Source organism: Mobula birostris, chromosome 2 (assembly GCF_030028105.1).
Source record: "Mobula birostris isolate sMobBir1 chromosome 2, sMobBir1.hap1, whole genome shotgun sequence".
Lineage (NCBI taxonomy): Eukaryota > Metazoa > Chordata > Chondrichthyes > Myliobatiformes > Myliobatidae > Mobula > Mobula birostris.
The window spans coordinates 213,185,536-213,210,130 of NC_092371.1; the positions used below are offsets into that span (position 1 = coordinate 213,185,536).

The 24,595-nt window shown below is 41.7% G+C and overlaps 1 protein-coding gene across 3 annotated transcripts in view; it reads left to right on the top strand.

Annotated features, from left to right (window-relative positions):
• Positions 1 to 301: 301 nt before the first annotated feature.
• Positions 302 to 24,595, top strand: part of msraa (methionine sulfoxide reductase Aa) — a 347,255-nt gene continuing 322,961 nt past the window's right edge. Inside the window, exon 1 of one of the 3 annotated variants that reach the window (XM_072251422.1) lies at positions 302 to 495. In XM_072251422.1, the coding sequence (XP_072107523.1) occupies positions 344 to 495 (152 nt within the window). In that variant the 5' untranslated portion in view covers positions 302 to 343. The remainder of the gene's footprint in view (positions 496 to 24,595) is intronic. The other 2 variants (XM_072251424.1, XM_072251423.1) reach the window with 2 other exon arrangements.

Here is a 24,595-nt window from a genome sequence, read left to right on the forward strand (position 1 = left end):
TCTTGAAATACACTCATAAATCTATCTTCTTAATTAATTCCCTTTGTTGCAGTATTGATCCGAGAACTAGGCAAAATTGACACTGAAAGTTCCGTTTTCGCAGGTCATTACTGGAGAAACACCAATTCTTTACTATTAGCTTGCTTTGCCAGGTGGAATTCAGACTATTTTCTTTTTCTTCAACAAACCTTTTAATCATAAAATAAGTGAATGGTGACCTTGAGAAAAATAATATAACGAATACATCCACCCTCCTTGCATTTCCAGTGAAAAGGACAGATATGATACAGGCACAACCTCAACCTAGCAGCGGGCATGTGTAAAGATTACGCAAGACCTCTTTATGGGCTGGGCTAAATTGGAACCTCTTACAGTTTTCCTTCCCCGAGATGAAATTCTGGCAACGTTTTCTCCTCGCAAGAACACTGCTAATGGCTTCCAGCGCTACGAAAGAGCAAGCCTGTCCCGGAAGAACCGCAGCAACCAAAGTTTCAGGTATCCTTGTTTAACTTCGTTCGGTTTCGAATAGTTTCCGATCGTTTTGCTTTTGTTCCGAAAGCAACTGGTGTGCCTGGAACGGGCAGGCTGGCGATCGCGACGTTCATAGTCGTCGCCTTCAGGTGGACGAGCTTCGCCGCGGCTCCGCCTGGTCGCTCGAGCGTCTCCCGGAGCTCGCGCTGACGTCCCGCCGTCCTCCCGTCCTCCCGCACAACCGCCGAACGCGGGGGCCCAGCGGGCCCACGGTGGGGGTGGGACCCGCCAGTCTTCCTCAGAGCTAACCGAGTTACACCCGCACTATGCTGGGGGCAGTCTGCAGGCCAGGCGGCATCTATGCAAAAAGAAAAGTACGGTCGACGGGACTTTTTATTTCTGTCTTCAGTCCTGCCGAAGGATCTCAGCACGAAACGTCCGACTGTACTTTTCCTTTCCATAAATTTCTGCCTGGCCTGCTGAGTTCCTCCAGTATTTTGTGCGTGTTGCTTGGATTTCCAGCATCTGCAGATTTTCTCCTGTTTGTGATTGGATCTGTACATGAGTTGTGTAGTTCTGTCCGAGGTTAGGTGTAAGCACATACTTTTTCATTATGGAGTTCGTGTTTGCTCAATTTTAGAATAAAGTTCGATATTGGTGACAATCGTAGGATTAGAAAATATGCAAATTGATGTTTACAACTCTTTACTCCATGTTCTCGTCTCTTGAATTGCTGGGACTTAGTTGAATTAACATTACTCCTGTTCGATGTCCAATGGTATTCTTCAAATGTAAACATAGTCCAATAGTATTCTTCAAACATAACCATAGTGAGTTGCCTTCAATGGAGAAGAGTACTTACCAAAATTCATTCAAAGTCCGCTGCACAATAGCCTATTTTTCTTTTAAATTTCGTTTATTATTATATTTCACTTTTTTCCTTCCTTGGGTTATACTTAAAATTCTCAACATGAAATCAGCTGTACTTCTACCTACTGAATTTAGAGTTATACAACTTGGAAACAGGTCCTTTGGCCCAACTCATTCATACTGACCAAAAGCTGCCTATCTGCCTTTATCCCATTTGACCGCCTTTCATAGCCATGTACTTGACTGAATATCTTTTAATACTGTCATTTTTCCTGCCTCCATCACCTCTTCAGGCAAGTAGTTCCATGAACTCACCACCCTCTCTGTGGGAAAATCTTGCTAGTCAGATTCTTTGGAAAAAGAATCTATGGCCCTCATAATCTTATAAATCATTATAAAATCACTACCTGGCTTTCTTCTGATGCACAATCAATTACTCCAAAAGACTGGAAGTACAGTAAAGTGGACCCACATCCATTCTGAGTATCTGTCCTGGACTGAGGGAGGAGTAGTGACTCAATCTCCTTTATTCAGAGGTCTGTGGGAGGAGCCACAGGAGCAGTCAGCAGACGGGCATGTCCAGACAGGTATGTCCAGACAGGTAACCCAGTTACAAGCTATATACATGGTTTACCACATCTTCACTTAAGGGAAAGCAAGCCCATCCTCTTTAAACTCTGTATCCCCAGTCCAGGCACCATTCTTGTGGATTTGTACTGTTCCCTCTCTAGCTTAATTGCATCCTTCATATAGTGAGGTGACCAGAACTGCACATACTACTCCAGGTGTGACCAAACCAACTTTCTACACCTGTAACACGGTATCCCAATTCCTGCATTCAGAGCCTTGGTTGATAAGGGCAAGTGTACTATATGCTTTCTTTGTCACGCTATCTGTGTCACCACTTTTATGGAATTATGTACTTGTATCTCAGGGTCTCACAGTTTAGTAACACTCACTTTGTATGGACTAGCCTGGTTAATTTTTCAAAATGCATCCTTTCACATTTCCTGAGTTAAATTCCATCAGTCACCCATTGCCATTTTCCCCAGTTGATATGCATCTTTCTGTTTTTGCCCTTTTCCCTTTTCATGTTCTGAAACTAATTAGATTGCAGCTCGTGATTGAAAGGACTAAAAGGTACAATCTATACAATAATTTGGAGATGCCTGTGTAACCTTGTATTGACATCGCTAGATTTTTACTTGCACAAAATAAATGTTTGAAGCCAGCAACTTCAGTAGGCCTCATATAAGAGGTCAACAAATCCGGGGTTTAATTATTTTTAAATGATTTTGCTATTTTTGCATTCAGTAGGTTCAATAGGTACATTTAATGTCAGAGAAATGTATACAATATACATCCTGAAATTCTTATTCTTCACAAACATCCATGAAAACAGAGCAGTGCCCCAAAGAATGAAGGACAGTTAAATGTTAGAACCCCAAGCCCCTTCCCCAACCAGCAAAAAGCCTCGGCATCCCCCACCGAGTACTCAAGCATGCAGCAAAGCATCAATAAAGACAGACTTGCAGTACCCCAAAGACATACCATAGGCGCTCTCTCTCCCTAATAAGAGAAAAAGAGTAAGAGGGGAGACATAACAAAACAACTCGCTAATTTATGGTGTTAAGAGTCTGCTGCGTCGCTTATTCCGAGCTCATTGAAAAGACTAGTTGATTTCCGAATTACATTAGGTCTTGGCATTCTTACCATAGGCAAGCACAGAAATGGTGCAGAAACAGCCATTTTGGCCAACTGGGCCCCTGCTGACCATCAAGTTCCTATTAATAATAACTCTATTTATGAGCACTTGGCCTATTGCCTTCTATGTCTTGGTGAATCAAATTCCTGTCTGGAAACTTAAGATAACTATGAACTCTCTGCTACTGCTATCCCTTTGGGATTGCAGATTTTATCACCATCTGGGTGAAGAAATTATTCTTTGTATCTTCTTTGAAACTCTTGCTCACTTTAAACCAATGCTGCCTACTTTTACACATCTCTCTTATGACTTGTTGCCTCCCAGGTGTCAGGATCAGGGTCATCTCGAAGCAATTCCACAGCATTCTTAAGTGGGAGGGTGAGCAGTCAGAAGTTGTGGTCCATGTCGGTACCAGTGACTTGGGTGGGAGGGGTGACGAGGTCCTGCAAAGTGAGATCAGGGAGTTAGGTGCTAAATTAAAGGACAGGGCCTCCAGGGTTGTGATCTCAGGATTGCTACCTAAACCATGTGCTAGTGAGGCTAGAAATAGGAAGATCATGTCGTTTGCTAAGGAGGTGGAGCAGGAGTGAGGGCTTCAGATTTTTGGATTGTTGAGCTCTCTTCCAGGGAAAGTGGACCTGTACAGAAGGGATGGTTTGCACCTGGACTGGAGGGGGCTAATATCCTAGCAGGAAGGTTTGCTGGTGCTAAATTGGGGAGGGGGTGGTTTAAACTAGAGTTGCGGGGGGGGGGGGAGCCAGAGGAACAGATAGTGGAGTGGTTGTGGAGAAAGCCTACATACTAAGTCAGGAATCAAAAGATCGAGCATGGATGGACTAGTGTTCTGAGCTCTGTATATTTCAATGTGGGAGTATTATAGGAAAGACGGATGAGCTTAGGGCATGGATCAGTGCGTGGAATTTTGACGTTACTACCTTGATTTCAGGGAGGCAGGACTGGTAGTTCAATGTACTGGGGTACCATTGTTTTAGATGTGATAGAACGGGAGGGATTAAAGAGGGGAGTGGTAGTGTTACTAGACAGGGAAAATGTCATGGTATTACTCAGTCAGGACCAACTGGACAGCTCATCTAGTGAGGCTTTATGGGTAAAACTGAGGAATAAGAAAAGTATGACCAAATTATAGAGATATTATAGACAACCCAATAGTCTGCAGGATTTAGAGGTGCAAATTTGTAGAGAGAATGTAGACTTGCAAGAAACACAAAATTATGAGGGGTATATAGAGAGTAAATGCAAGTAGGTTTTTTCCACTTAGGTTGGATGAGACTGCAACTAGAGGTCATAGTTTAAGGGTGAAAGGTAAAATGATCAAGGGGAACATGAGGGGAAACCACTCGGTGGTGAGAATGTGGAATGAGCAAGTGGTGGATGTGATTTCAATTTCAATGTTTAAGAGAACTATGGATAGGTATATGGATGGTGGGGTATGGAGGGCCGGTCAATGGGATTAGGCAGTTTAAATGGTTCAGCATGACAAGATGGGCCGAAGGACCTGTTTCTGTGCTGTAATTTTCTAAGACTCTATGACTCTAAACATAAAGTTGTTATAGTAGGTAATTTTAACTTTCCACATATTGTCTGGGTCTCCCATACTGTAAAAGTGCTGGATGAGAAAGAATTTGTCAAATGCATTCAGGGAAGTTTTCTTAAACAGTACTTAGAAGTCCCAACTAGAGATAGTGTAACATTAGATCTCTCACTAGTGAATGAGACAGGGCAGGTGGCATCTAGTGATCATAATGCCGTTAGATTCAAGGTAATTACGGAAAAGAATAGGTCTGGTCTTCAGGTTCAGATTCTAAATTGGAGAAAGGCCAACTATTATGGTATCAGAAAGGATCTGGCAAGTGTGGACTGGGGCAGGTTGTTCTCTGGCAAAGGTATGCTTGGTAAGGAGGAGTCCTTCAAAAGTGAAAAATAGAAACTACAGAAATTGTATGTTCCTGTTAGAATAAAAGGCAAAGATAACTGGTTTAGGGGACCTTAGTTTTCAAAAGATATTGAGGCCCTGGTTAAGAAAAAGAAGGTGGTGCAGGCAGGAACAAATCATAGTCATAGTCATACTTTATTGATCCCGGGGGAAATTGGTTTTCGTTACAGTTGCACCATAAATAATTAAATAGTAATATATAAATTATGCCAGGAAATAAGTCCAGGACCAGCCTATTGGCGCAGGGTGTCTGACCCTCCAAAAATGAGGTACTTGATGAATATAAGAAGTGCAAGAGAACGCTTATGAAGGAAATCAGGAGGGCTAAAAAGACATGAGGTTGCTCTAGCAGACAAGGTGAAGGATAATACCCCTGTAAATGGTGCCACAGGTCATAAAGAACACTTTTGGCACATTGGCCTTCACAAATCAGTGAGTACAGGAGTTGAGATGTTATGTTGAAATTATAAAAGACATTGTTGAGGTGTAATTTGGAGTATCGTGTGCAGTTTTGGTTGTGTACCTACAGGAAAATTGTGGATAGGATTGAAAGATTGCAGAGAAATTTATAAGGATGTTGCTGGGATTTGAGGACCTGAGTTATAGTGTAAGGTTGAACAGGTTAGAACTTTATTCTCTAGAATGTAGAAGATTGAGCGGAGATTTGATAGAGATATTCAAAATTATGTGCGCAAGTGGATGCAGGGTTGATTTCAACATGCAAGGGAAATTTGGATAGGTACACGGATGGGAGGGGTACAGAGTGTGATGGTCTGGGTGCAGATCGATGGGGATGGGCAGATTAATGGTTTGGCATGTACTACTAGATGGGTCGGAGGGCCTGTTTCTGGCTGTAGTGTTCAATGACTTGTTGTTTTTCAGTCGTTAAGTCCAGTCCGACTCTTCATGACCTCATGGATCATGGGGTCTAAAGGGTTTAAACATAGAAACATAAAAAACCTACAGCACAGTAAAGGCCCTTCTGCCCACAAAGTTGTGCCGAACATGTCCCTACCTTAGAAATTACTAGGGTTACCCCTAGGGTCACACAAACCAATCTTCCATCCTTGGACTCACTTTACACCACACACTGTCGGAGCAGTGCTGCCAGGATAATCAAGGACACGACCCACCCAGCCAACACACTTTTCGTCCCTCTTCCCTCCGGGAGAAGGCTCAGGAGCTTGAAGACTCGTACGGCCAGATTTGGAAGCAGCTTCTTTCCAACTGACCTGGATCTGGGCCGTACCCTCCAAATATCCAGACCTGCCTCTCAGTTTTTTTGCACTACCTTACTTTCCCTTTTCTATTTTCTATTTATGATTTATAATTTAAATTTTTTAATATTTACTATTGATTTGTACTCCAGGGAGCACGAAGTGCAGAATCAGATATCGCTGTGATGATTGTACGTTCTAGTATCAATTGTTTGGTGACAATAAAGTATAAAGTATAATTATACTAGGGTTTCCATGGCAAGATATGGAAGTAGATTGCCAGACCTTTCTTCTGTGCAGGTACTGCTACTGTCGAGGTTGGGACCCGGCTGGGTCCCCATTCCCTTCTTTTAACAAGCCACTCCATTGTAGGCAGTATCCTGGTGAATCTCCTCTACATCCTCACCAGTACAATCTCAGTCCTCCTTTTGTATGGTGATCATCTGTGGCTTAGATGATATTTTACTGAGATTTTAACCATAGCCTCCCTGCTTTTGTAATCTGTGTTCAGGCTACTAAAGGCAAATTTTATATCTTTGTTCTCCAGCTTTATCAACTTGTACAGACAGTTTTAAGGATGCTTGGATAGGTTGCATGCTGCCATCTGTATGTATTGGGAATTTAATTGCCATTCGTCTATTTGAGTAATCCTCTGCATTTATGTTCTGAGAGACATAGCACAACTTTTCAATAGGCTGATATTTTCTGTGTGTTCTAATCAGGCATTACTTTAGGAGTTTATTGCTAATGAAATTAAAGTGCTGGAAATACTCAGCAGATCAGGTAGGGACAGAATTCACATTCTATTCTGCCTGAGGGGATGATAGAAGCAGGTACTCTCAGAATGTTTAGAAAATATTTAGATGAGCACTTGAAACAGAGTGGCATAGAAAGCTGTGGTCTGTGTGCAGGAAAATGTAATCAGTGCACTCAGGTTTTCGGTGGCCAGCATAGATACAGTGGGCTGAAGGACTATGCCTTATGACTTGTACAAATTAATGATCTCTGATCAGGTGTGAGGAAGGTTATTAGTTTAGTATTCATCAAAATAAGGTGACAATTCTCGCCAGCAGGCTGCAAATCTGCTGTGTCTGTTATTCAACTCTGGGATATTTCTTTTCAAGGTCCTGTTCTATACGAAGTCCAATTTCCAATTATCTAAGTAATTCAATGCCTTTGTTTCCCTACATTAAATCAAGCACAGCAGAGTTTGTTTGCCTGCTGTAAGAAATTATTTTCCAGGTGTGTGTGGTGGGAGGGGAAGGGGTTGCGGTTGTAGAAAATGAAAGCTTGAGGTGAAACTTAAGTCAAAAAGCATGTGATAAGTTTTGAAATAATTTTATAACATAATTATGCACAATATGATATGCTATTCCTGATGAAATTCGAATGGATATTTATTGGAATATTTATTAAATGTACCACCGCTACTGTAAAGTTATGCTTTGAGTCAATGAAACTCTTGAATTTAAAATTAAGCATGATCTCTTGCCCGTTAATTCATATTTTCTTAGGCAATTTTGCTTCAATATTATATGGCAACAAACAAAATTAATGTATTATGTGCTGCATATGCTAACATTAATGTATTTTAGTTTCTAGCTAAAAGAATAGCTTGTTCTTCTAATGTGAAAAAGGTATTTTTATGGAAAATATTATATGTTTAAATTGTTAACTATTTTGACAATTGGAGTATTTTTCTGCCTTGCATATACGAGGGGTGATTGATAAGTTTGTGGCCTAAGGTAGAAGGAGTCAATTTTAGAAAACCTCGCACATTTATTTTTCAACATGTCCCCTCCTACATTTACACACTTAGTCCAGCAATTGTGGAGCATACGGATCTTGGACCTCCAGAAAGTGTCCACAGCATGGGGTGATTGATAAGTTCATAACCTAAAGTAGAAGGAAATGAATTGTACAGTTCTCATTACATGCACATGCAGTTCAACTTTTTGAGTGATTATGCAGAAAGTTTGCAGTTAATAACTCAACAGGCATGATTGATAAGTTTGTGGCCTAAGGTAGAAGGAGATGAGTTATTAACTTCAAACCTTCTGCATAATCACTCAAAGAGTTGACTGACCTTTATGTGCATGTAATGAGAGCTGTAAAACTTATCTTCTTCTACTTTAGGCCATGAACTTCCATGAACTTATCAATCACCCCATGCTGTGGACACTTTCTGGAGGTCCAAGATCCGTATGCTCCACGACCGCTGGACTAAGTGTGTAAATGTAGGAGGGGACTATGTTGAAAAATAAATGTGCAAGGTTTTCTAAAATTGACTCCTTCTACCTTAGGCCACGAACTTATCAATCACCCCTCATTATTAACATTAATTCTGAATATTTTGAGATGATTTTTATCTGCATATGACCCCAATTAATGAGGAAATTGCAAATAATTATCACAAGGCTAATATATTAAGAAATAGAATAGTACAGCACATTACAGGCTCTTCGGCCCACAATGTTGTGCCGACCCTCAATCCCTGCCTCCCATATAACTCCCCCACCTTAAATTCCTCCATATACTTGTCTAGTAGTATCTTAAACTTCACGAGTGTATCTGCCTCCACCACTGACTCAGGCAGTGCATTCCACGCACCAACCACTCTCTGAGTAAAAAACCTTCCTCTAATATCCCTCTTGAACTTCCCACCCCTTACCTTAAAGCCATGTCCTCTTGTATTGAGCAGTGATGCCCTGGGGAAGAGGCGCTGGCTATCCACTCTATCTATTCCTCTTATTATCTTGTACACCTCTATCATGTCTCCTTTCATCCTCCTTCTCTCCAAAGAGTAAAGCCCTAGCTCCCTTAATCTCTAATCATAATGCATACTCTCTAAACCAGGCAGCATCCTGGTAAATCTCCTCTGTACCCTTTCCAATACTTCCACATCCTTCCTATAGTGAGGCGACCAGAACTGGACACAGTACTCCAAGTGTGGCCTAACCAGAGTTTTATAGAGCTGCATCATTACATTGCGACTCTTAAACTCTATCCCTTGACTTAATGAAAGCTAACACCCCATAAGCTTTCTTAACTACCCTATCTACCTGTGAGGCAACTTTCATGGATATATGGACATGTACCCCCCCAGATCCCTCTGCTCCTCCACACTACCAAGTATCCTGCCATTTACTTTGTACTCTGCCTTGGAGTTTGTCCTTCCAAAGTGTACCACCTCATACTTCTCCGGGTTGAACTCCATCTGCCACTTCTCAGTCCACTTCTGCATCCTATCAATGTCTCTCTGCAATCTTCGGCAATCCTCTACACTATCTACACCACCACCAATTAGCTATATTGCAGATGATGTTCAAACATAATGGGTACAAACAGAAATATTTCTGATGAAATTTATTTCTACTCTGCAACTAACATCATATAAATATGCAAATATGAAAGATTTGGAATATAACAACTTCAAAGTATGTTTTCCTGGCTTTGAACATGTGGGGGAAATTTTAAATGTTTGCCATTCATCTATAGAAATAGTTTGAGTTATCTTTACATGATAACATGACCACTGCATATAATGTTAACAGAATGATAGTCTCCTAAGGAAGCAAAAAGTCTGCTGTGTTGGAGGTTCAAGATGAGATTTCTTTTGTTAATTGTATTGCCCACCTGTGGTACTTCTCATATCTTAGGACATCCTAACATGGTATACTCACAAAGCCTCTGTAATGTTGCCAATGCCAAAGTCAATTTGCACATAGCAACATCCTCCATTCAGATAAGTGATCAGTAAGTGAACTTCCATTAAACTTTGGCTTAAGAAGAATACTCAGTGGGCTTTGCCAGAGTCTAAAACAAAAAAAAAGTGAACAAAATAAGGGGATATTGCGTTCAGTGACCAAAGTATTGATCAGAGGCAGGTTTTCACAGAACATCCTGTACAACACAGGAACAGGCCCTGTAACCCACACTGTCTGTGCTGACCGTGATGCCAAAATAAACTAATCCCATCTGCCTGTATATGATCCACTTTCCCCTATTCCCTATGCATCTGTGTGCCGGTTTAAATGCTTGTTAAATGTTTCCACCACCTCTGCTGGCAACATTTTCTATGCACTCTGTTTTTTAAAAAAAAAACTTGCCTTGCACATCCCTTTTAAACTTTCCCTTCTCTCCTTAAGGCCATGCCCTCTAGTATTTGACATTTCCGCCATAAGACCACAGACATAGGAGTAGAATTAGGCCACTCAGCCCGTCGGGTCTGCTCTGCCATTCCGTCATTGCTAATTTATTATCCCTCTCAACCCCATTCTCCTTCCTTTTCCCCGTAACCTTTGATGCCCTGACTAAGCAAGAACCTATCAACCTCCACTTGAAATATACTTAATGATTTGGCCTCCACAGCCGTATGTGGAAATGAATTCCACAAATTGACGATCCCTCAGCTAAAGAAATACCTCCACATCTTTGTTCTATCCGAATGTCCTTCTATTCTGATATACTGTACCCCCTGGTCCTAGACTCCCCTACTATAGGAAACATCCTCTCGACATCCACTCTATTTAGGCCTTTCAATATTTGATAGGTTTTAAGGAGATTTCCCCTCCCCCCCCCCATTCTTTCATACTCCAGCGAGTTAAGGCCTAGAGGCATCAAACAGCCCTCATACATTAACCTTTCATTCTCGGTATCATTCTTATGAACCTTCTCTTGGCCCCCTCCAGTGCAGAATATTTTCTGTAAGAACTGATTATTTTTGCAAAGACCGTGATTAGTTATTGAATGAAATTTACTTTGTTTATGTAAGAGTTGGGATGTCGGAGAATTGTCATGAAAGGAGTTAAGCTGTATATTTATATAATTTTTGAATTTGTGGACATACTGACTGGAACTGAAACCTAAGTTAACCATAATAATTAAGACTTGGAATTCAATAACTAGGGATAAATAACAAGGAAAAGTTAGTCTGTAAACCTTTTAAATTGGGAATAACACTAGATCTAATTAGAGAAATTGGTGTAATAAAGGTTATTCTAATGAATTTCATGGATTCTAACTAAAAAGAATTTGTTTTTTTTTTAATATCTGAGATTTGGAACCTAAACAGAATGTTGGAAGTTTGAATTGTTCTTACTCATGTAAATATTTTGTATATATTGCTTTTTTTTAATAAACAGAACTTACCTTTAGAAGTGTGTGTTTTCTATTCACGGCCTCCTTGTGATACCTAGTTTCTGATGGCCTACTAGCACCTAGTGATTTGATTTCCTCATACAGACTGCTGCGGCCATTCACACAAGATAAAACCAGCACTACACAGGTATTACAATTGCATTTGCCTTCCTTGCCACTGACTCAACCTGCAAGTTAACCTTTAGAGCAGGGGGTTCCAACGTGGGGTTCACAGACCATTTTGCTTAATAGTATTGGTCCATGGCATAAAAATGGTTTTCCTTTATTCCTTCTACCAAAGTGCATGACCATACATTTCCCTACACTATATGCCATTCTCCCAAGCTGTCCAAGTCTTTCTGTGACTTGTTACTTCCACAACACTACTTGCCCTTCCACCTGTATCCATATTGTCTGCAAACCCGCCCACAGAGCCAGCAATTTCATCATCCAAATCTTGACATATCACACGAAAAGAAAAGGTTCCAACACCAACCTCTGTGGAACACCACTAGTCATCAGCAGCCAACCAGAAAAGGCTCCCTTTATTCCCACTTTTTGCCTCCTGCCAGTCGGCCAATCTTTTATCCATGCTAGTATCTTTCCTGTAATACCATGGGCTCTTGTTAAGCAACCTCATGTGCAGCACCTTGTGAAAATCCAAGTGAACAAATCCACTTACACTCCTTTGTGTATCCTGCCTGTCATTTCCTCAAAGAATTTCAACAGGTTTGTCAGGCTAGTTTTCCCCTGGAGGAAATCGTGCTGACTTTGGCCTATTTTATCATATGTCTCCAAGTGCCCTGAAACCTCAACCTTAATAGCAGACTGCAAATCTTCCCAGCCACTGATGACTGGCTAACTGGCCTATCCTCTCTTCTGCCTCCCTCCCTTCTTAAAGAGTCCAGTGACATTCACAATTTTCTAGTCCTCTGGAACCATTCCAGAATATAGTGAGTCCTTGAGAGATCATTACTAATGCTCTCCAATCTCTTCAGCTACCACTTTCATAACAATGGGGTGTGGTCCTCGTAGTCCAGGTGACTTATCCACTCATTTCATATTTCATATTCAGACATTTCAGCTTCTCAAGTACATTCTCCTATTTCCCTGTAATTGCAACTATGCTCATTTCTGCCCACTGACTCTCTTCAATTTCTGGCATACTGCTAGTGCCTTCCACAGTAAAGACTGATGCAAAATACTTCTTATGTTCAACCGTCATCTTTGTCTCCCATTACTTCCTCTTCAGTGTCATTTTCCAGCGATCCAATCTCCACTCTCACTCCTGTTTTACTCTTTATAATCTGAAAAACTTTTCATATCCTCTTCTATATTATTAGCTAGGTTACCTTCATATTTGATCTCTTCTCTCCTTATGGCTTTTTTTTAGCTGCCTTCTATTGGTTTTTAAAAGCTTTACAATCCTCTAACTTCCCATTGATTTTTGCTCTATTATATGTCATCTTTCCTTTTATGCTTTCTCTGACTTGTCTCATCCTCCCTTTAGAAAACCTCTTGATCTTTGGGATGTATCTATCCTGCGTCTTCAGAATTGCCCCCATAAATTCCAGCTGTTGCTGTTCTGCTGTCTCTGCTAGTGACCCCTTCCGGTCAATTTTGGCCAGCTTCTCCTTCATTCCTCTGTAATTCCCCATACTCCACAGTAATACTGATACATCTGACTTCATCTTCTCCCTCTCAAACTGCAGGGTGGATTCTACCGTATTATGATCACTGCCTCCTAAGGGTCCCTTTGTTTTAATCTCCCTAATCAAATCTGGTTCATTTCACAACTCTCAATCCAGAATTACCTTTCCCCTAGTGGGCTCAACCACAAGCTGCTCTAAAAAGCCATCTCATGGGCATTCTACAAATTCCTTCTCGTGGGATCCAGCACCAACCTAATTTTCTCTATCTACCTGCATATTGAAAGCCCCCATGACTATCTTAACATTTCCCTTCTTGCATGCCTTTTCTATCTCCTGTTGTAATATGTATCCCACATCTTGTCTACTGTGTAGAAACCTGTATATAACTATGGGCCTGCATTTCACCACAGTGGGGGGAGGGGGGCTATTCACTCTATCTAAGCCTCCCATAATTTTATAAACTTGTGTCAGATTGCGCCTCTACTTCTGAAGGTGCAGAGAAAACAATTAAGTTTGTCCAACCGCTCCTTATAAATAATACTCTCTAATCAAGGCAATATCCTGGTGAACCTCTTCTGTGCCCTCAGTGAATTTGTTTTTTGCTGACTAATTCACTTCGTTTTGTCCAGTATCGCCTTCGCAGGGTGCTCCTCATATCCTCAGGACATCCTAGCAAGCTGTACTCACAAATGCATTACTAAAATAATGTAGACAACATCCACTGCCTTAACTTCATCAAAAGAATCAATCAAATCTATAAGACATTACTTTACTTGCACAAGGCTAACCAAATGAGCCCATGTTTTTCCAAATGTGAGTAAGTCCTCAGAATCCTCACTTAATAACTTCCTTATCAATGATGGGAGGTTCACTGTCCTATAATTTGCTGGATTATCCCTATTGCTGTTCAGAAGCAATAGATACTTCCTTGTCCTCCAGGACCTTACCGGCAGATAGGGAGAATACAAAGATCTTTGTAAAGTCCCCCTGCAATCTCCACTATTACCTCTTCCAATAACCTAGGATAGATCCAATCAGATATTGGAGATTTTATGTATTTAACCTTATTTAAGAGACCCAGTGGCACTTCCTCTTTGAGATATCAACATGTCCTTGAATATTGGCATTTCCCCATCTGATCTCACTATCCACCACCTCTTTTACCTTGGTGTACACAAAGGCAAAGTACTCATTTAGTGCCTTGCCCACTTCCTCCTTTGCCTTTGACTGATCCTACACTCCTCCCCATTGCTCTCTGGTGTTTAGTGTATATGAGAGGTACAGAGACAGAGGTTTAGGGTGGGAATTTTAGCATTCGTATCTTAGCAGCACAGTCACAAATGGAGAAAAATAAATCAGGGATGTTAACTAGTGTCTTTTTAACATTGGGCCTGGAATCAATTGGGTTAAGAACACCAAGGGAACAGGCAGTGGGGGTGAGGGGTTGATGTACTGGGATCAGATGTATTATTGGATGTTAGTGGTACAGCAGGGACAGGTTGTATATAGGATTGCTGTGCTGAAGAGTGGGATGGGGGCTCACAGGTGCTGTAGAAGGCCAGAAAGACTTCGGCAGTGAGATTGGAGATGGTACAGCGGTTGATGTTGGGAATGAACACCAAGGAAAATACTTGCCCGCAAGAAGGACATTGCCTTGTAAGTTCCGTCGGTGGAAGAAGCATGTCTGGTGTCAGCGTAGAAGCAAATCAGGTGCCATGCATTTCATTTAGATAAAATCTAAAATAATTTGTTTCTTTGGATTTATGTGGAATATGGAGAAAGCATAAGAGAACACGTGTAGTTGGTCTTAATGGCTTCAGCCAAAAGTGATGGCTGGCTACAGAACTGCAATCCTTGGTACCTTCAATGTACAGGGCACAATTAACAGGGAAAATATCTGTCGAACTGTGTCATTGGATTGATAACTGTGCTTGAGTTCTAAGAATCTCTTTGTGATAAAGCCATAGTCTGCTTGCTCAGTAATCCGTATACAACAGAAGGCTTTGTGGTATTGCTGATTACCATAGAAACTACAGCACAGAAACAGGCCTTTTGGCCCTTCTTGGCTGTGCCGAACCATTTTCTGCCTAGCCCCACTGACCAGCACACGGACCATATCCCTCCACACACCTCCCATCCGTGTATCTGTCCAATTTATTCTTAAATGTTAAAAAAGAACCCGCATTTACCACCTCGTCTGGCAGCTCATTCCATACTCCCACCACTCACTGTGTGAAGAAGCCACCCTAATATTCCCTTTAAACTTTTCCCCCCTCACCCTTAACCCATGTCCTCTGGTTTTTTCTCCTCTTGCCTCAGTGGAAAAAGCCTGCTTGCATTCACTCTGTCTATACCCATCATAATTTTATATACCTCTATCAAATCTCCCTTCATTCTTCTACGCTCCAGGGAATAAAGTCCCAACCTATTCAACCTTTCTCTGTAACTGAGTTTCTCAAGTCCCGGCAACATCCTTGTAAACCTTCTCTGCACTCTTTCAACCTTATTTATATCCTTCCTGTAATTTGGTGACCAAAACTGAACACAATACTCCAGATTTGGCCTCACCAATGCCTTATACAACCTCATCATAACATTCCAGCTCTTATACTCAATACTTTGATTAATAAAGGCCAATGTACCAAAAGCTCTCTTTACGACCCTATCTACCTGTGACGCCACTTTTAGGGAATTTTGTATCTGTATTCCCAGATCTCTCTGTTCCACTGCACTCCTCAGTGCCTTACCATTAACCCTGTATGTTCTACGTTGGTTTGTCCTTCCAGCGTGCAATACCTCACACTTGTCAGTATTAAACTCCATCTGCCATTTTTTTAGCCCATTTTTCCAACTGGTCCAAGTCCCTCTGCAGGCTCTGAAAACCTTCCTCACTGTTTACTACACCTCCAATCTTAGTATCATCAGCAAACTTGCTGATCCAATTTACCACATTATCATCCAGATCATTGATATAAATGACAAATAACAATGGACCCAGCACTGATCCCTGTGGCACACCACTAGTCACAGGCCTCCACTCAGAGAAGCAGTTCTCTACCACCACTCTCTGGCTTCTTCCATCAAGCCAATGTCTAATCCAATTTACCACCTCTCCATGTATACCTAGCGACTGAATTTTCCTAACTAACCTCCCATGCGGGACCTGGTCAAAGGTCTTACTGAAGTCCATGTAGACAATATCCACTGCCTTCCCTTCATCCACTTTCCTGGTAACCTCCTTGAAAAACTCCAATAAATTGGTCAAACATGACCTACCACGCACAAAGCCATGTTGACTCTCCCTAATAAGTCCCAGTCTATCCAAATGCTTGTAGATTCTGTCTCTTAGTACTCCCTCCAATAACTTACCTACTACCGACGTTAAACTTACTGGCCTATAATTTCCCGGATTACTTTTCGATCCTTTTTTAAACAATGGAACAACATGAGCCACCCTCCAATCCTCCGGCACCTCACCTGTAGACAGCGACATTTTAAATATTTCTGCCAGGGCCCCCGCAATTTCAACACTAGTCTCCTTCAAGGTCCGAGGGAACACCCTGTCAGGTCCCGGGGATTTATCCACTTTAATTTTCCTCAAGACAGCAAGGACCTCCTCTTTTTCTATCTGTACAGTTTCTATGATCTCACTACTTGTTTCCCTTAATTCCATAGACTTCATGCCAGTTTCCTTAGTAAACACAGACGCAAAAAACCTATTTAAGATCTCCCCCATTTCCTTTGGTTCCGCACATAGCCGACCACTCTGATCTTAAAGAGGACCAACTTTATCCCTTACAATCCTTTTGATCTTAATATACCTGTAAAAGCTCTTCGGATTATCCTTCACTTTGACTGCCAAGGCAACCTCATGTCTTCTTTTAGCCCTCCTGATTTCTTTCTTAAGTATTTTCTTGCACTTCTTATACTCCTCAAGCACCTTATTTACTCCCTGCTTCCTATACACGTCATACAACTCCCTCTTCTTCTTTATCAGAGTTGCAATATCCCTTGAGAACCAAGGTTCCTTATTCCTATTCACCTTGCCTTTAATCCTGACAGGAACATACAAATTCTGCACTCTCAAAATTTCTGCTTTGAAGGCTTCCCACCTACCGATCACATCCATGCCAGAGAACAACCTGTCCCAATCCACGCTTTTTAGATCCTTTCTCATTTCTTCAAATTTGGCCGCCTTCCAGTTAAGAACCTCAGCCCAAGGACCAGATCTATCCTTGTCCATGATCAAGTTGAAACTAATGGCGTTATGATCACTGGAACCAAAGTGCTCCCCTACACAGACTTCTGTCACTTGTCCTAACTCGTTTCCTAACAGGAGATCCAATATTGCATCCCCTCTAGTTGGTCCCTCTATATATTGATTTAGAAAACTTTCCTGAACACATTTTACAAACTCTAAACCATCTAGACCCCTAACAGTATGGGAGACTCAATCAATATATGGAAAATTAAAATCCCCTACCACCACAACTTTATGTTTCCTGCAGTTGCCTGCTATCTCTCTGCAGATTTGCACTTCCAATTCTCTTTGACTATTGGGTGGCCTGTCATACAATCCCACTAATGTGGCCATACCTTTCCTGTTTCTCAGCTCCACCCACAAGGACTCAGTAGACAAGCCCTCTAATCTGTCCTGCCTGAGCACTGCTGTAATATTTTCCCTAACAAGCAATGCCACTCCCCCACCTTTCATTCCTCTGCCTCGATCACATCTGAAACATCGGAACCCTGGAATATTAAGCTGCCAGTCCTGCCCCTCCTGTAGCCAAGTTTCACTAATTGCTACAACATCATAATTCCACGTGTCAATGCACGCCCTCAACTCATCCGCCTTCCCGGCAATACTCCTAGCATTGAAATATATACACCTCAGATTTTTACCACCACTCACAACCTTTCTATTAGTGGATTTGCTTGAACTTTTAACATCATTTATTTTCACCCCAGCCACACTGTCAGCTCTGATACTGTGGTTCCCATCCCCCTGCAAATCTAGTTTAAAGCCCCCCCAATCGCATTAACAAACCTCCCTGAAAGGATATTGGTCCCCCTGTAGTTCAAGTGTAACCCGTCTCTCTTGTACAGGTCCCACCTGCCCCAGAAGAGGTCCCAATTATCCTGAAATCTGAAACCCTGCTCCCTACACCAGTTCCTCAGCCACTTGTTCATCCTCCAGAGCATCCTATTCCTATCCTCATTGGCACATTGCACAGGTAGCAATCCTGAGATTACCACCCTCGAGGTCCTGCTTTTCAACTTCCTACCAAGTTCTCTATACTCACTCTCCAGGACCTCCTCACTCTTCCTTGCTATGTCATTGGTACCGATGTGCACCACGACATCTGGCTGATCACCCTCCCACTTCAGAATGTCATGCAATCGATCAGAGACATCCTTGACCCTGGCACCTGGGAGGCAACAAACCATCCTGGATTCTCTGTCACGACCACAGAACCTCCTATCTGTACCTCTAACTATCGAGTCCCCTATCACTACCGCTCTCCTCTTTTTCCACCCTCCCTTCTGCACTGCAGAGCCAGACCCAGTGCCAGAGATCCGGCTACTGCAGCTAGTCCCAGGTGATTGGTGATACTTTGTGATTGGGAAGGGGAGGACTAGGGAGCTGATTGTTCATCTAAATTTGCTTGTATGTGAGGAGGAAGCACAGATTACAGTAATTTACTAATCTCTTCACAGTTATTTACCAGTGTAAATGTTACTAGTTTGTGCAGAGTGTATTAGTTTTAATGGCACTTGTGTAGCACATATTGTTCAGTGCAGTGGGCCTGCAGGTTAAGTTGGAGTTCATCGTGCTGTTGTTTTGGAGGGGGTGAGGTGGGTGTATGTCACTCAGCACTTTGAAGCACCACTGCATCCACTGAAGTACCTGTAGGGCCTGTGAAGGTTTTGTTTATTTTGCAGCTTTTAACAGGAGCACATGAGGCATAATTGCCATTTGGACTTGGTGACAATATATTCCCCTATCACAAAATATCAGTAGTTTCAGGTTATTTTTCATGGGGATATGGAATTTCACTGATAATTTCTGTTCTACTGTGACTAATACTTAATAAAAGAGCAGCAAATGAAATATAAAAATGGGTATCTAGTGCACCTTGTTTTAATTTATTTCTATTTATATTTCTACATTCAGGAAACTTGAGACGTCAGCTGTAATGTGTAATAAAATATACATGAACGATTGTCTACGTCATCACACAGAGAACTGTACTAAAGGCTTGAATCATTCCCTCCAGGCCTTCATTACTGTTTAGTATTCAATTCACATTGTGCTTTGTGCAGTGGCATGAAGCGCAATAGAATGAAGATTTACCCACAGGATTGCAGTAGGCTGATCACAGCTACTGTTCTCCAGGGTTTGCCTTGGCAACAGGAAGGTTGCCGGGATACAGTGCTATTTGAAGAGTGCTATTTGGACAGACACACAGCAAGATCACTCCTGTCAGTGGGAATGCTTTGGGTCTCGATTATAGATCACTCCACTTCCACGTAGAGTTAAACATTCAGATTGTTTAGGTTTTTCTGGGAACTTCTAGTCATATTGCTTCGAGAATCGAGCAGAAGTACCAGCAGCTTGGTTTTATCTCAGACTGAGAGTATCAGTTAGTAATTTATCTTTGTTAGAGGGATGCAACCTGTAATGAGCATGTCTTTTTGCCGCAGTGCGCCTTACAATGACTCTCAAAATACTGGCTGCACTGAAACAGAAAATAAGACTATAATACAGTGCCTTGAAAAAGTATTCAGCCCCAACCCTTTGTTCACATAAATGAGGATTTCAACCAGGGATTTTGGTCAATTTAACTGAGAATTTTTATTTGTGAAGTACGTGCTCCTTTTTTCACAGTAGCGTCAAAAAATACAGAGAAAATTGTAAAGCATGGAAAAACTTAAACTGAAATATCAGCAGTTCAAAAGTATTCATTCCCCTTTGTTGAACTGCCTCTCACAGCTATTATAGCCAGTAGTCTTTTCCTTTTTGGATGTCTCTATTAGCTTTGCATAACGTGATGGAGCAAAATTTGCCCATTCCTCAAGTGTGTCAGGTTAGTTAAGCAGTGGCGGACTGCAATTTTGAGGTCCTACTGTTAGGGTACATTTCTCTGACATTAAATTGTACCTTTGAACCTTTGGGATGTCGACTGGGTTAAAGTCAGGACTCTGGGCCATTCGGGTACACCAATTTTCTTCATTTGAAGCTTCTCCATGGTTGCTCTGGCAGTGTGCTTTGGGTCGTCATCCTGCTGAAAGACAAACTTCCTTCCTAGTTTAAGCTCTCTGGCAGAGGGTAGCAGGTTTTTATCCAGGATCTCTCTGTATTTAATAGCATTCATTTTCCCATCAATCTTGACCAGATTTCCAGTCCCTGCTGCTGAAAAGCATCCCCATAGCATGATGCTATCTCCACCACACTTTACAGTCGGGATGGCGTTACCTGGGTGATGCGCAGTATTAGATTTATGTCACATGTACAGCTTAGTGTTAAGGCCAAAAAGTTTCACTTTCATTGGACCACAAGAGCGTCTTCTGCGTCTTTATAGTATCTTCTAAGTGATGCTTTGCAAAGTCCTTATGGGCAAGGGTATTTTTTTTTAGCTGGGCTTTTTCCTTGCCACTCTTCCATAGATACCCTTTTTGTGCAAGGCCTTACCGATTGTGGAGCCATGAACTTTTGTAGATTAGCTCTAAATCCTACTTCAATATATTCAATACAGAAAATGCAACAGTAAAATGTGAAAATAATTGTGGGGCTGAATTCTTTTTCAAAGCATTGTAGTGAGTATCTAGTGTACCTATTTCCCTGAAATAAACAAATAATCGAAACTGTCTATGTAACTACACTGGTCCAATAAAGTAATGGCCACGCATCATACAGATGTCCTTGAAGATTTATTTTTATCTCACTCTCTCTCTTTCTTTAGCAGACACCGTGAAAAGTGCAGGAGAATAAAAGACATAAAAGGTTTGAAACATACATCTCTCAGTCTTTTAAAGTCTCTCAAGCTAGTGTCCACCGATAAACAGGCCCAAAACACGTCAGCACAACAGAAGTGTGCTGAAATCAAATAAAATCACTAAAAACGTATCACGCTGTTCATGTAGAGGCACATCGACAACATTATACACAACATAAAACAAATAAAAACTATTACCACGTGTACCTCTTGGACCACATGCAGAATGAGGATATCTTAGGGCCATGTGTCTTTCTCTGTTTCCATATTGGATCTGACCCATAATGCCACAGTCATGCTCTTATTAAACTCTGGTCATGTGACCTATTACACTCTATATTAAATAAAACCTTACATAAAAAGCACAAAACTTTTAATCAAACATTATGACAACGTATAAAATAAACGTCTCAATGAAACATTTCTCTGAGACAGTTACAGTCTACATTCCTTAGTGTTTGCTTGGGGCAGAGATCAAGATAGGAATGGATTATGAAGATTATAGACGTTAAATAAAATTAATGCTAAGTTTAAATATTACGAATTTATTGTTAAGTTTAGTTCTGATTAAATCCATTTTCACTGATGTCATTGAGGTTTTTATAAGATAATTTGCAAAACCTGTTAGGTCTGCTTTCAATAATATACTAAGACTGTCAGGATAAGGCACCAACCATATGAATCAGCTTTACCTGCTTCCTTGGATTGCACAAATAATCAACGTTTGTCTACAAAAGAGTTGAGTTTTGTTTAAGTTCCAGTCAGATGATACAAAATTAACAATATTCACAGTATACATTTACAAGTATTAGGAATTTGTAATGATGTGTTGATCAGGGTTCAACATGCAACAAAAAACAACATTCAACAATTATGAAGAATAAAGAATTACATAAAAATTAAAGCTAAAGGTTAAAGTACAAATAGGCAATAAAATGTGCATAAATACTAGCATGTATTTACAACGTAAATAGCATTATAAAAAGTGTTTTAAAGGGTTTGGTGCAGTGACTGAGGTAGTAGATAGAGAGGGTTGTGTGTGTAGGGAGGGCTAACTAGAACGGTTGATCAGATTAACTGCCCGTGGGAAGAAAATTTCAAGATGGCATGCATCTTTTGTTTTGATAGCCGATTAAAACAGCCGATTTAATAGCTGATTAATTAGCAGATTAATAGTTTGGCACGGACTAGATGGGTTGAAGTGCCTGTTTCTGTGCTGTGGTGTCCTATGACCGAATGACTCCTAAATTTATATAATGTGTTGGTACCTCATCTTGTAATCTATATGCATCCTTGTTGTCGCTAAGTCCAAATGGCAATTATGCCCAGTGTGCCCCTGTTTTAAAAACTGCAAAATAAACAAAACCTTCACTGGTCACAGTGAATGTGTATTAATGTGTCTCATTTTGCATGCCACAGCCCTGAGGAGACAATTATCGTGCATGATCAGGCACTTAGCAAGGTCCTATTTAAAGAAGTTAGGTTTAAGCAGAATGGCCACTGTGGGTGGGGTCATTGTGTGAGTAAGCAGTTCAGGCTTCGGCAATGAGAGGCAGAGACTGTTGGTAGATTTTTTTTTTGTTTAATTTCTTTTTACTTTCTTTCTGAGTGCACAGTTAGAGCAGTGTGGATGCCATGCAGAATAGTGGAATGCTGCTCTTGTGGGATGTGGTCAGCTATTTTTATACTCTATAGATAAGAAAAAATCCATTCAAACTTGTAGATAAGAGTCAGCAAATTAGAAAGCCTTTATTCAAATTATACAGCGCCAAGAGAAGTTTCCAAAACTTACCATAATTATACCAAAGGGCCACACTGAACAATTACATACACAGTCTGTGACCACTAGGAAACATACTGAACTTGTATGAAATATAAGCAGACAATTAATTGTTAAACTGTAATGAAAAATAACAATTAAACAACCTTATGCATTAGAGAGCAGAGGAAATTTACAAGGATGTTGCTGGGTCTGGAGGACCTGAGATATGGGGAAAGGTCGAATAGGTTAGGATTTTCTTCCTTAGAGCGTAGGAGTAGTCATAGTCATACTTTATTGATCCCGGGGGAAAATGGTTTTCGTTACAGTTGCACCATAAATAATAAATAGTAATAAAACCATAAATAGTTAAATAGTAATATGTAAATTATGCCAGGAAATAAGTCCAGGACCAGCCTATTGGCTCAGGATGTCTGATCCTCCAAGGGAGGAGTTGTAAAGTTTGATGGCCACAGGCAGGAATAACTTCCTATGACACTGTGTGTTGCATCTTGATGGAATGAGTCTCTGGCTGAATGTACTCTTGTGCCCACTCAGTACATTATGTAGTGGGTGGGAGACATTGTCCAAGATGGCATGCAACTTGGACAGCATCCTCTTTTCAGACACCACCGTCAGAGAGTCCAGTTCCATCCCCACAACATCACTGGCCTTACGAATGAGTTTGTTGATCCTGTTGGTGCCTGCTACCCTCAGCGTGCTGCCCCAGCGCACAACAGCAAACGCGATAGCACTGGCCACCACAGACTCGTAGAACATCCTCAGCATCGTCCGGCAGATGTTAAAGGACCTCAGTCTCCTCAGGAAATAGAGACGGCTCTGACCCTTGTTGTAGACAGCCTCAGTGTTCTTTGACCAGTCCAGTTTACTGTCAATTGGTATCCCCAGGTATTTGTAATCCTCCACCATGTCCACACTGACCCCCTGGATGGAAACAGGGGTCACCGGTACCTTAGCTCTCCTCAGGTCTACCACCAGCTCCTTAGTCTTTTTCACATTAAGCTGCAGAGAATTCTGCTCACACCATGTGACAAAGTTTCCTACCGTAGCCCTGTACTCAGCCTCATCTCCCTTGCTGATGTTGGCAGAGTCATCAGAAAACTTCTGAAGATGACAAGACTCTGTGCAGTAGTTGAAGTCCGAGGTGTAAATGGTGAAGAGAAAGGGAGACAAGACAGTCCCCTGTGGAGCCCCAGTGCTGCTGATCACTCTGTCGGACACACAGTGTTGCAAGCACACGTACTGTGGTCTGCCAGTCAGGTAATCAAGAATCCGTGACACCAGGGAAGCATCCACCTGCATCGCTGTCAGCTTCTCCCCCAGCAGAGCAGGGCGGATGGTGTTGAACGCACTGGAGAAGTCAAAAAACATGACCCTCACAGTGCTCGCTGGCTTGTTCAGGTGGGCGTAGACACAGTTCAGCAGGTAGACGATGGCATCCTCAACTCCTAGTCGGGGCTGGTAGGCGAACTGGAGGGGATCTAAGTGTGGCCTGACCATAGGCCGGAGCAGCTCCAGAACAAGTCTCTCCATGATGTGGGAGGTCAATGCCACCGGTCTATAGTCATTGAGGCCGCTGGGGTGCGGCATATTTGACACAGGGACGAGGCAGGACGCCTTCCACAGTACAGGAACCCTCCAGAGCCTCAGGCTCAGGCTCAGGCTCAGCCTCAGAACAAGGGGAGATTGGATAGAGTACACAAAATTATGAGGGGTCACAGATGGGATAAATGCAAGCAGGCTTTTTCTACTGAGGTTGGGCGAGGTCATGGGTAATATCTTCACTCAGAGGGTGGTGAGAATGTGGACT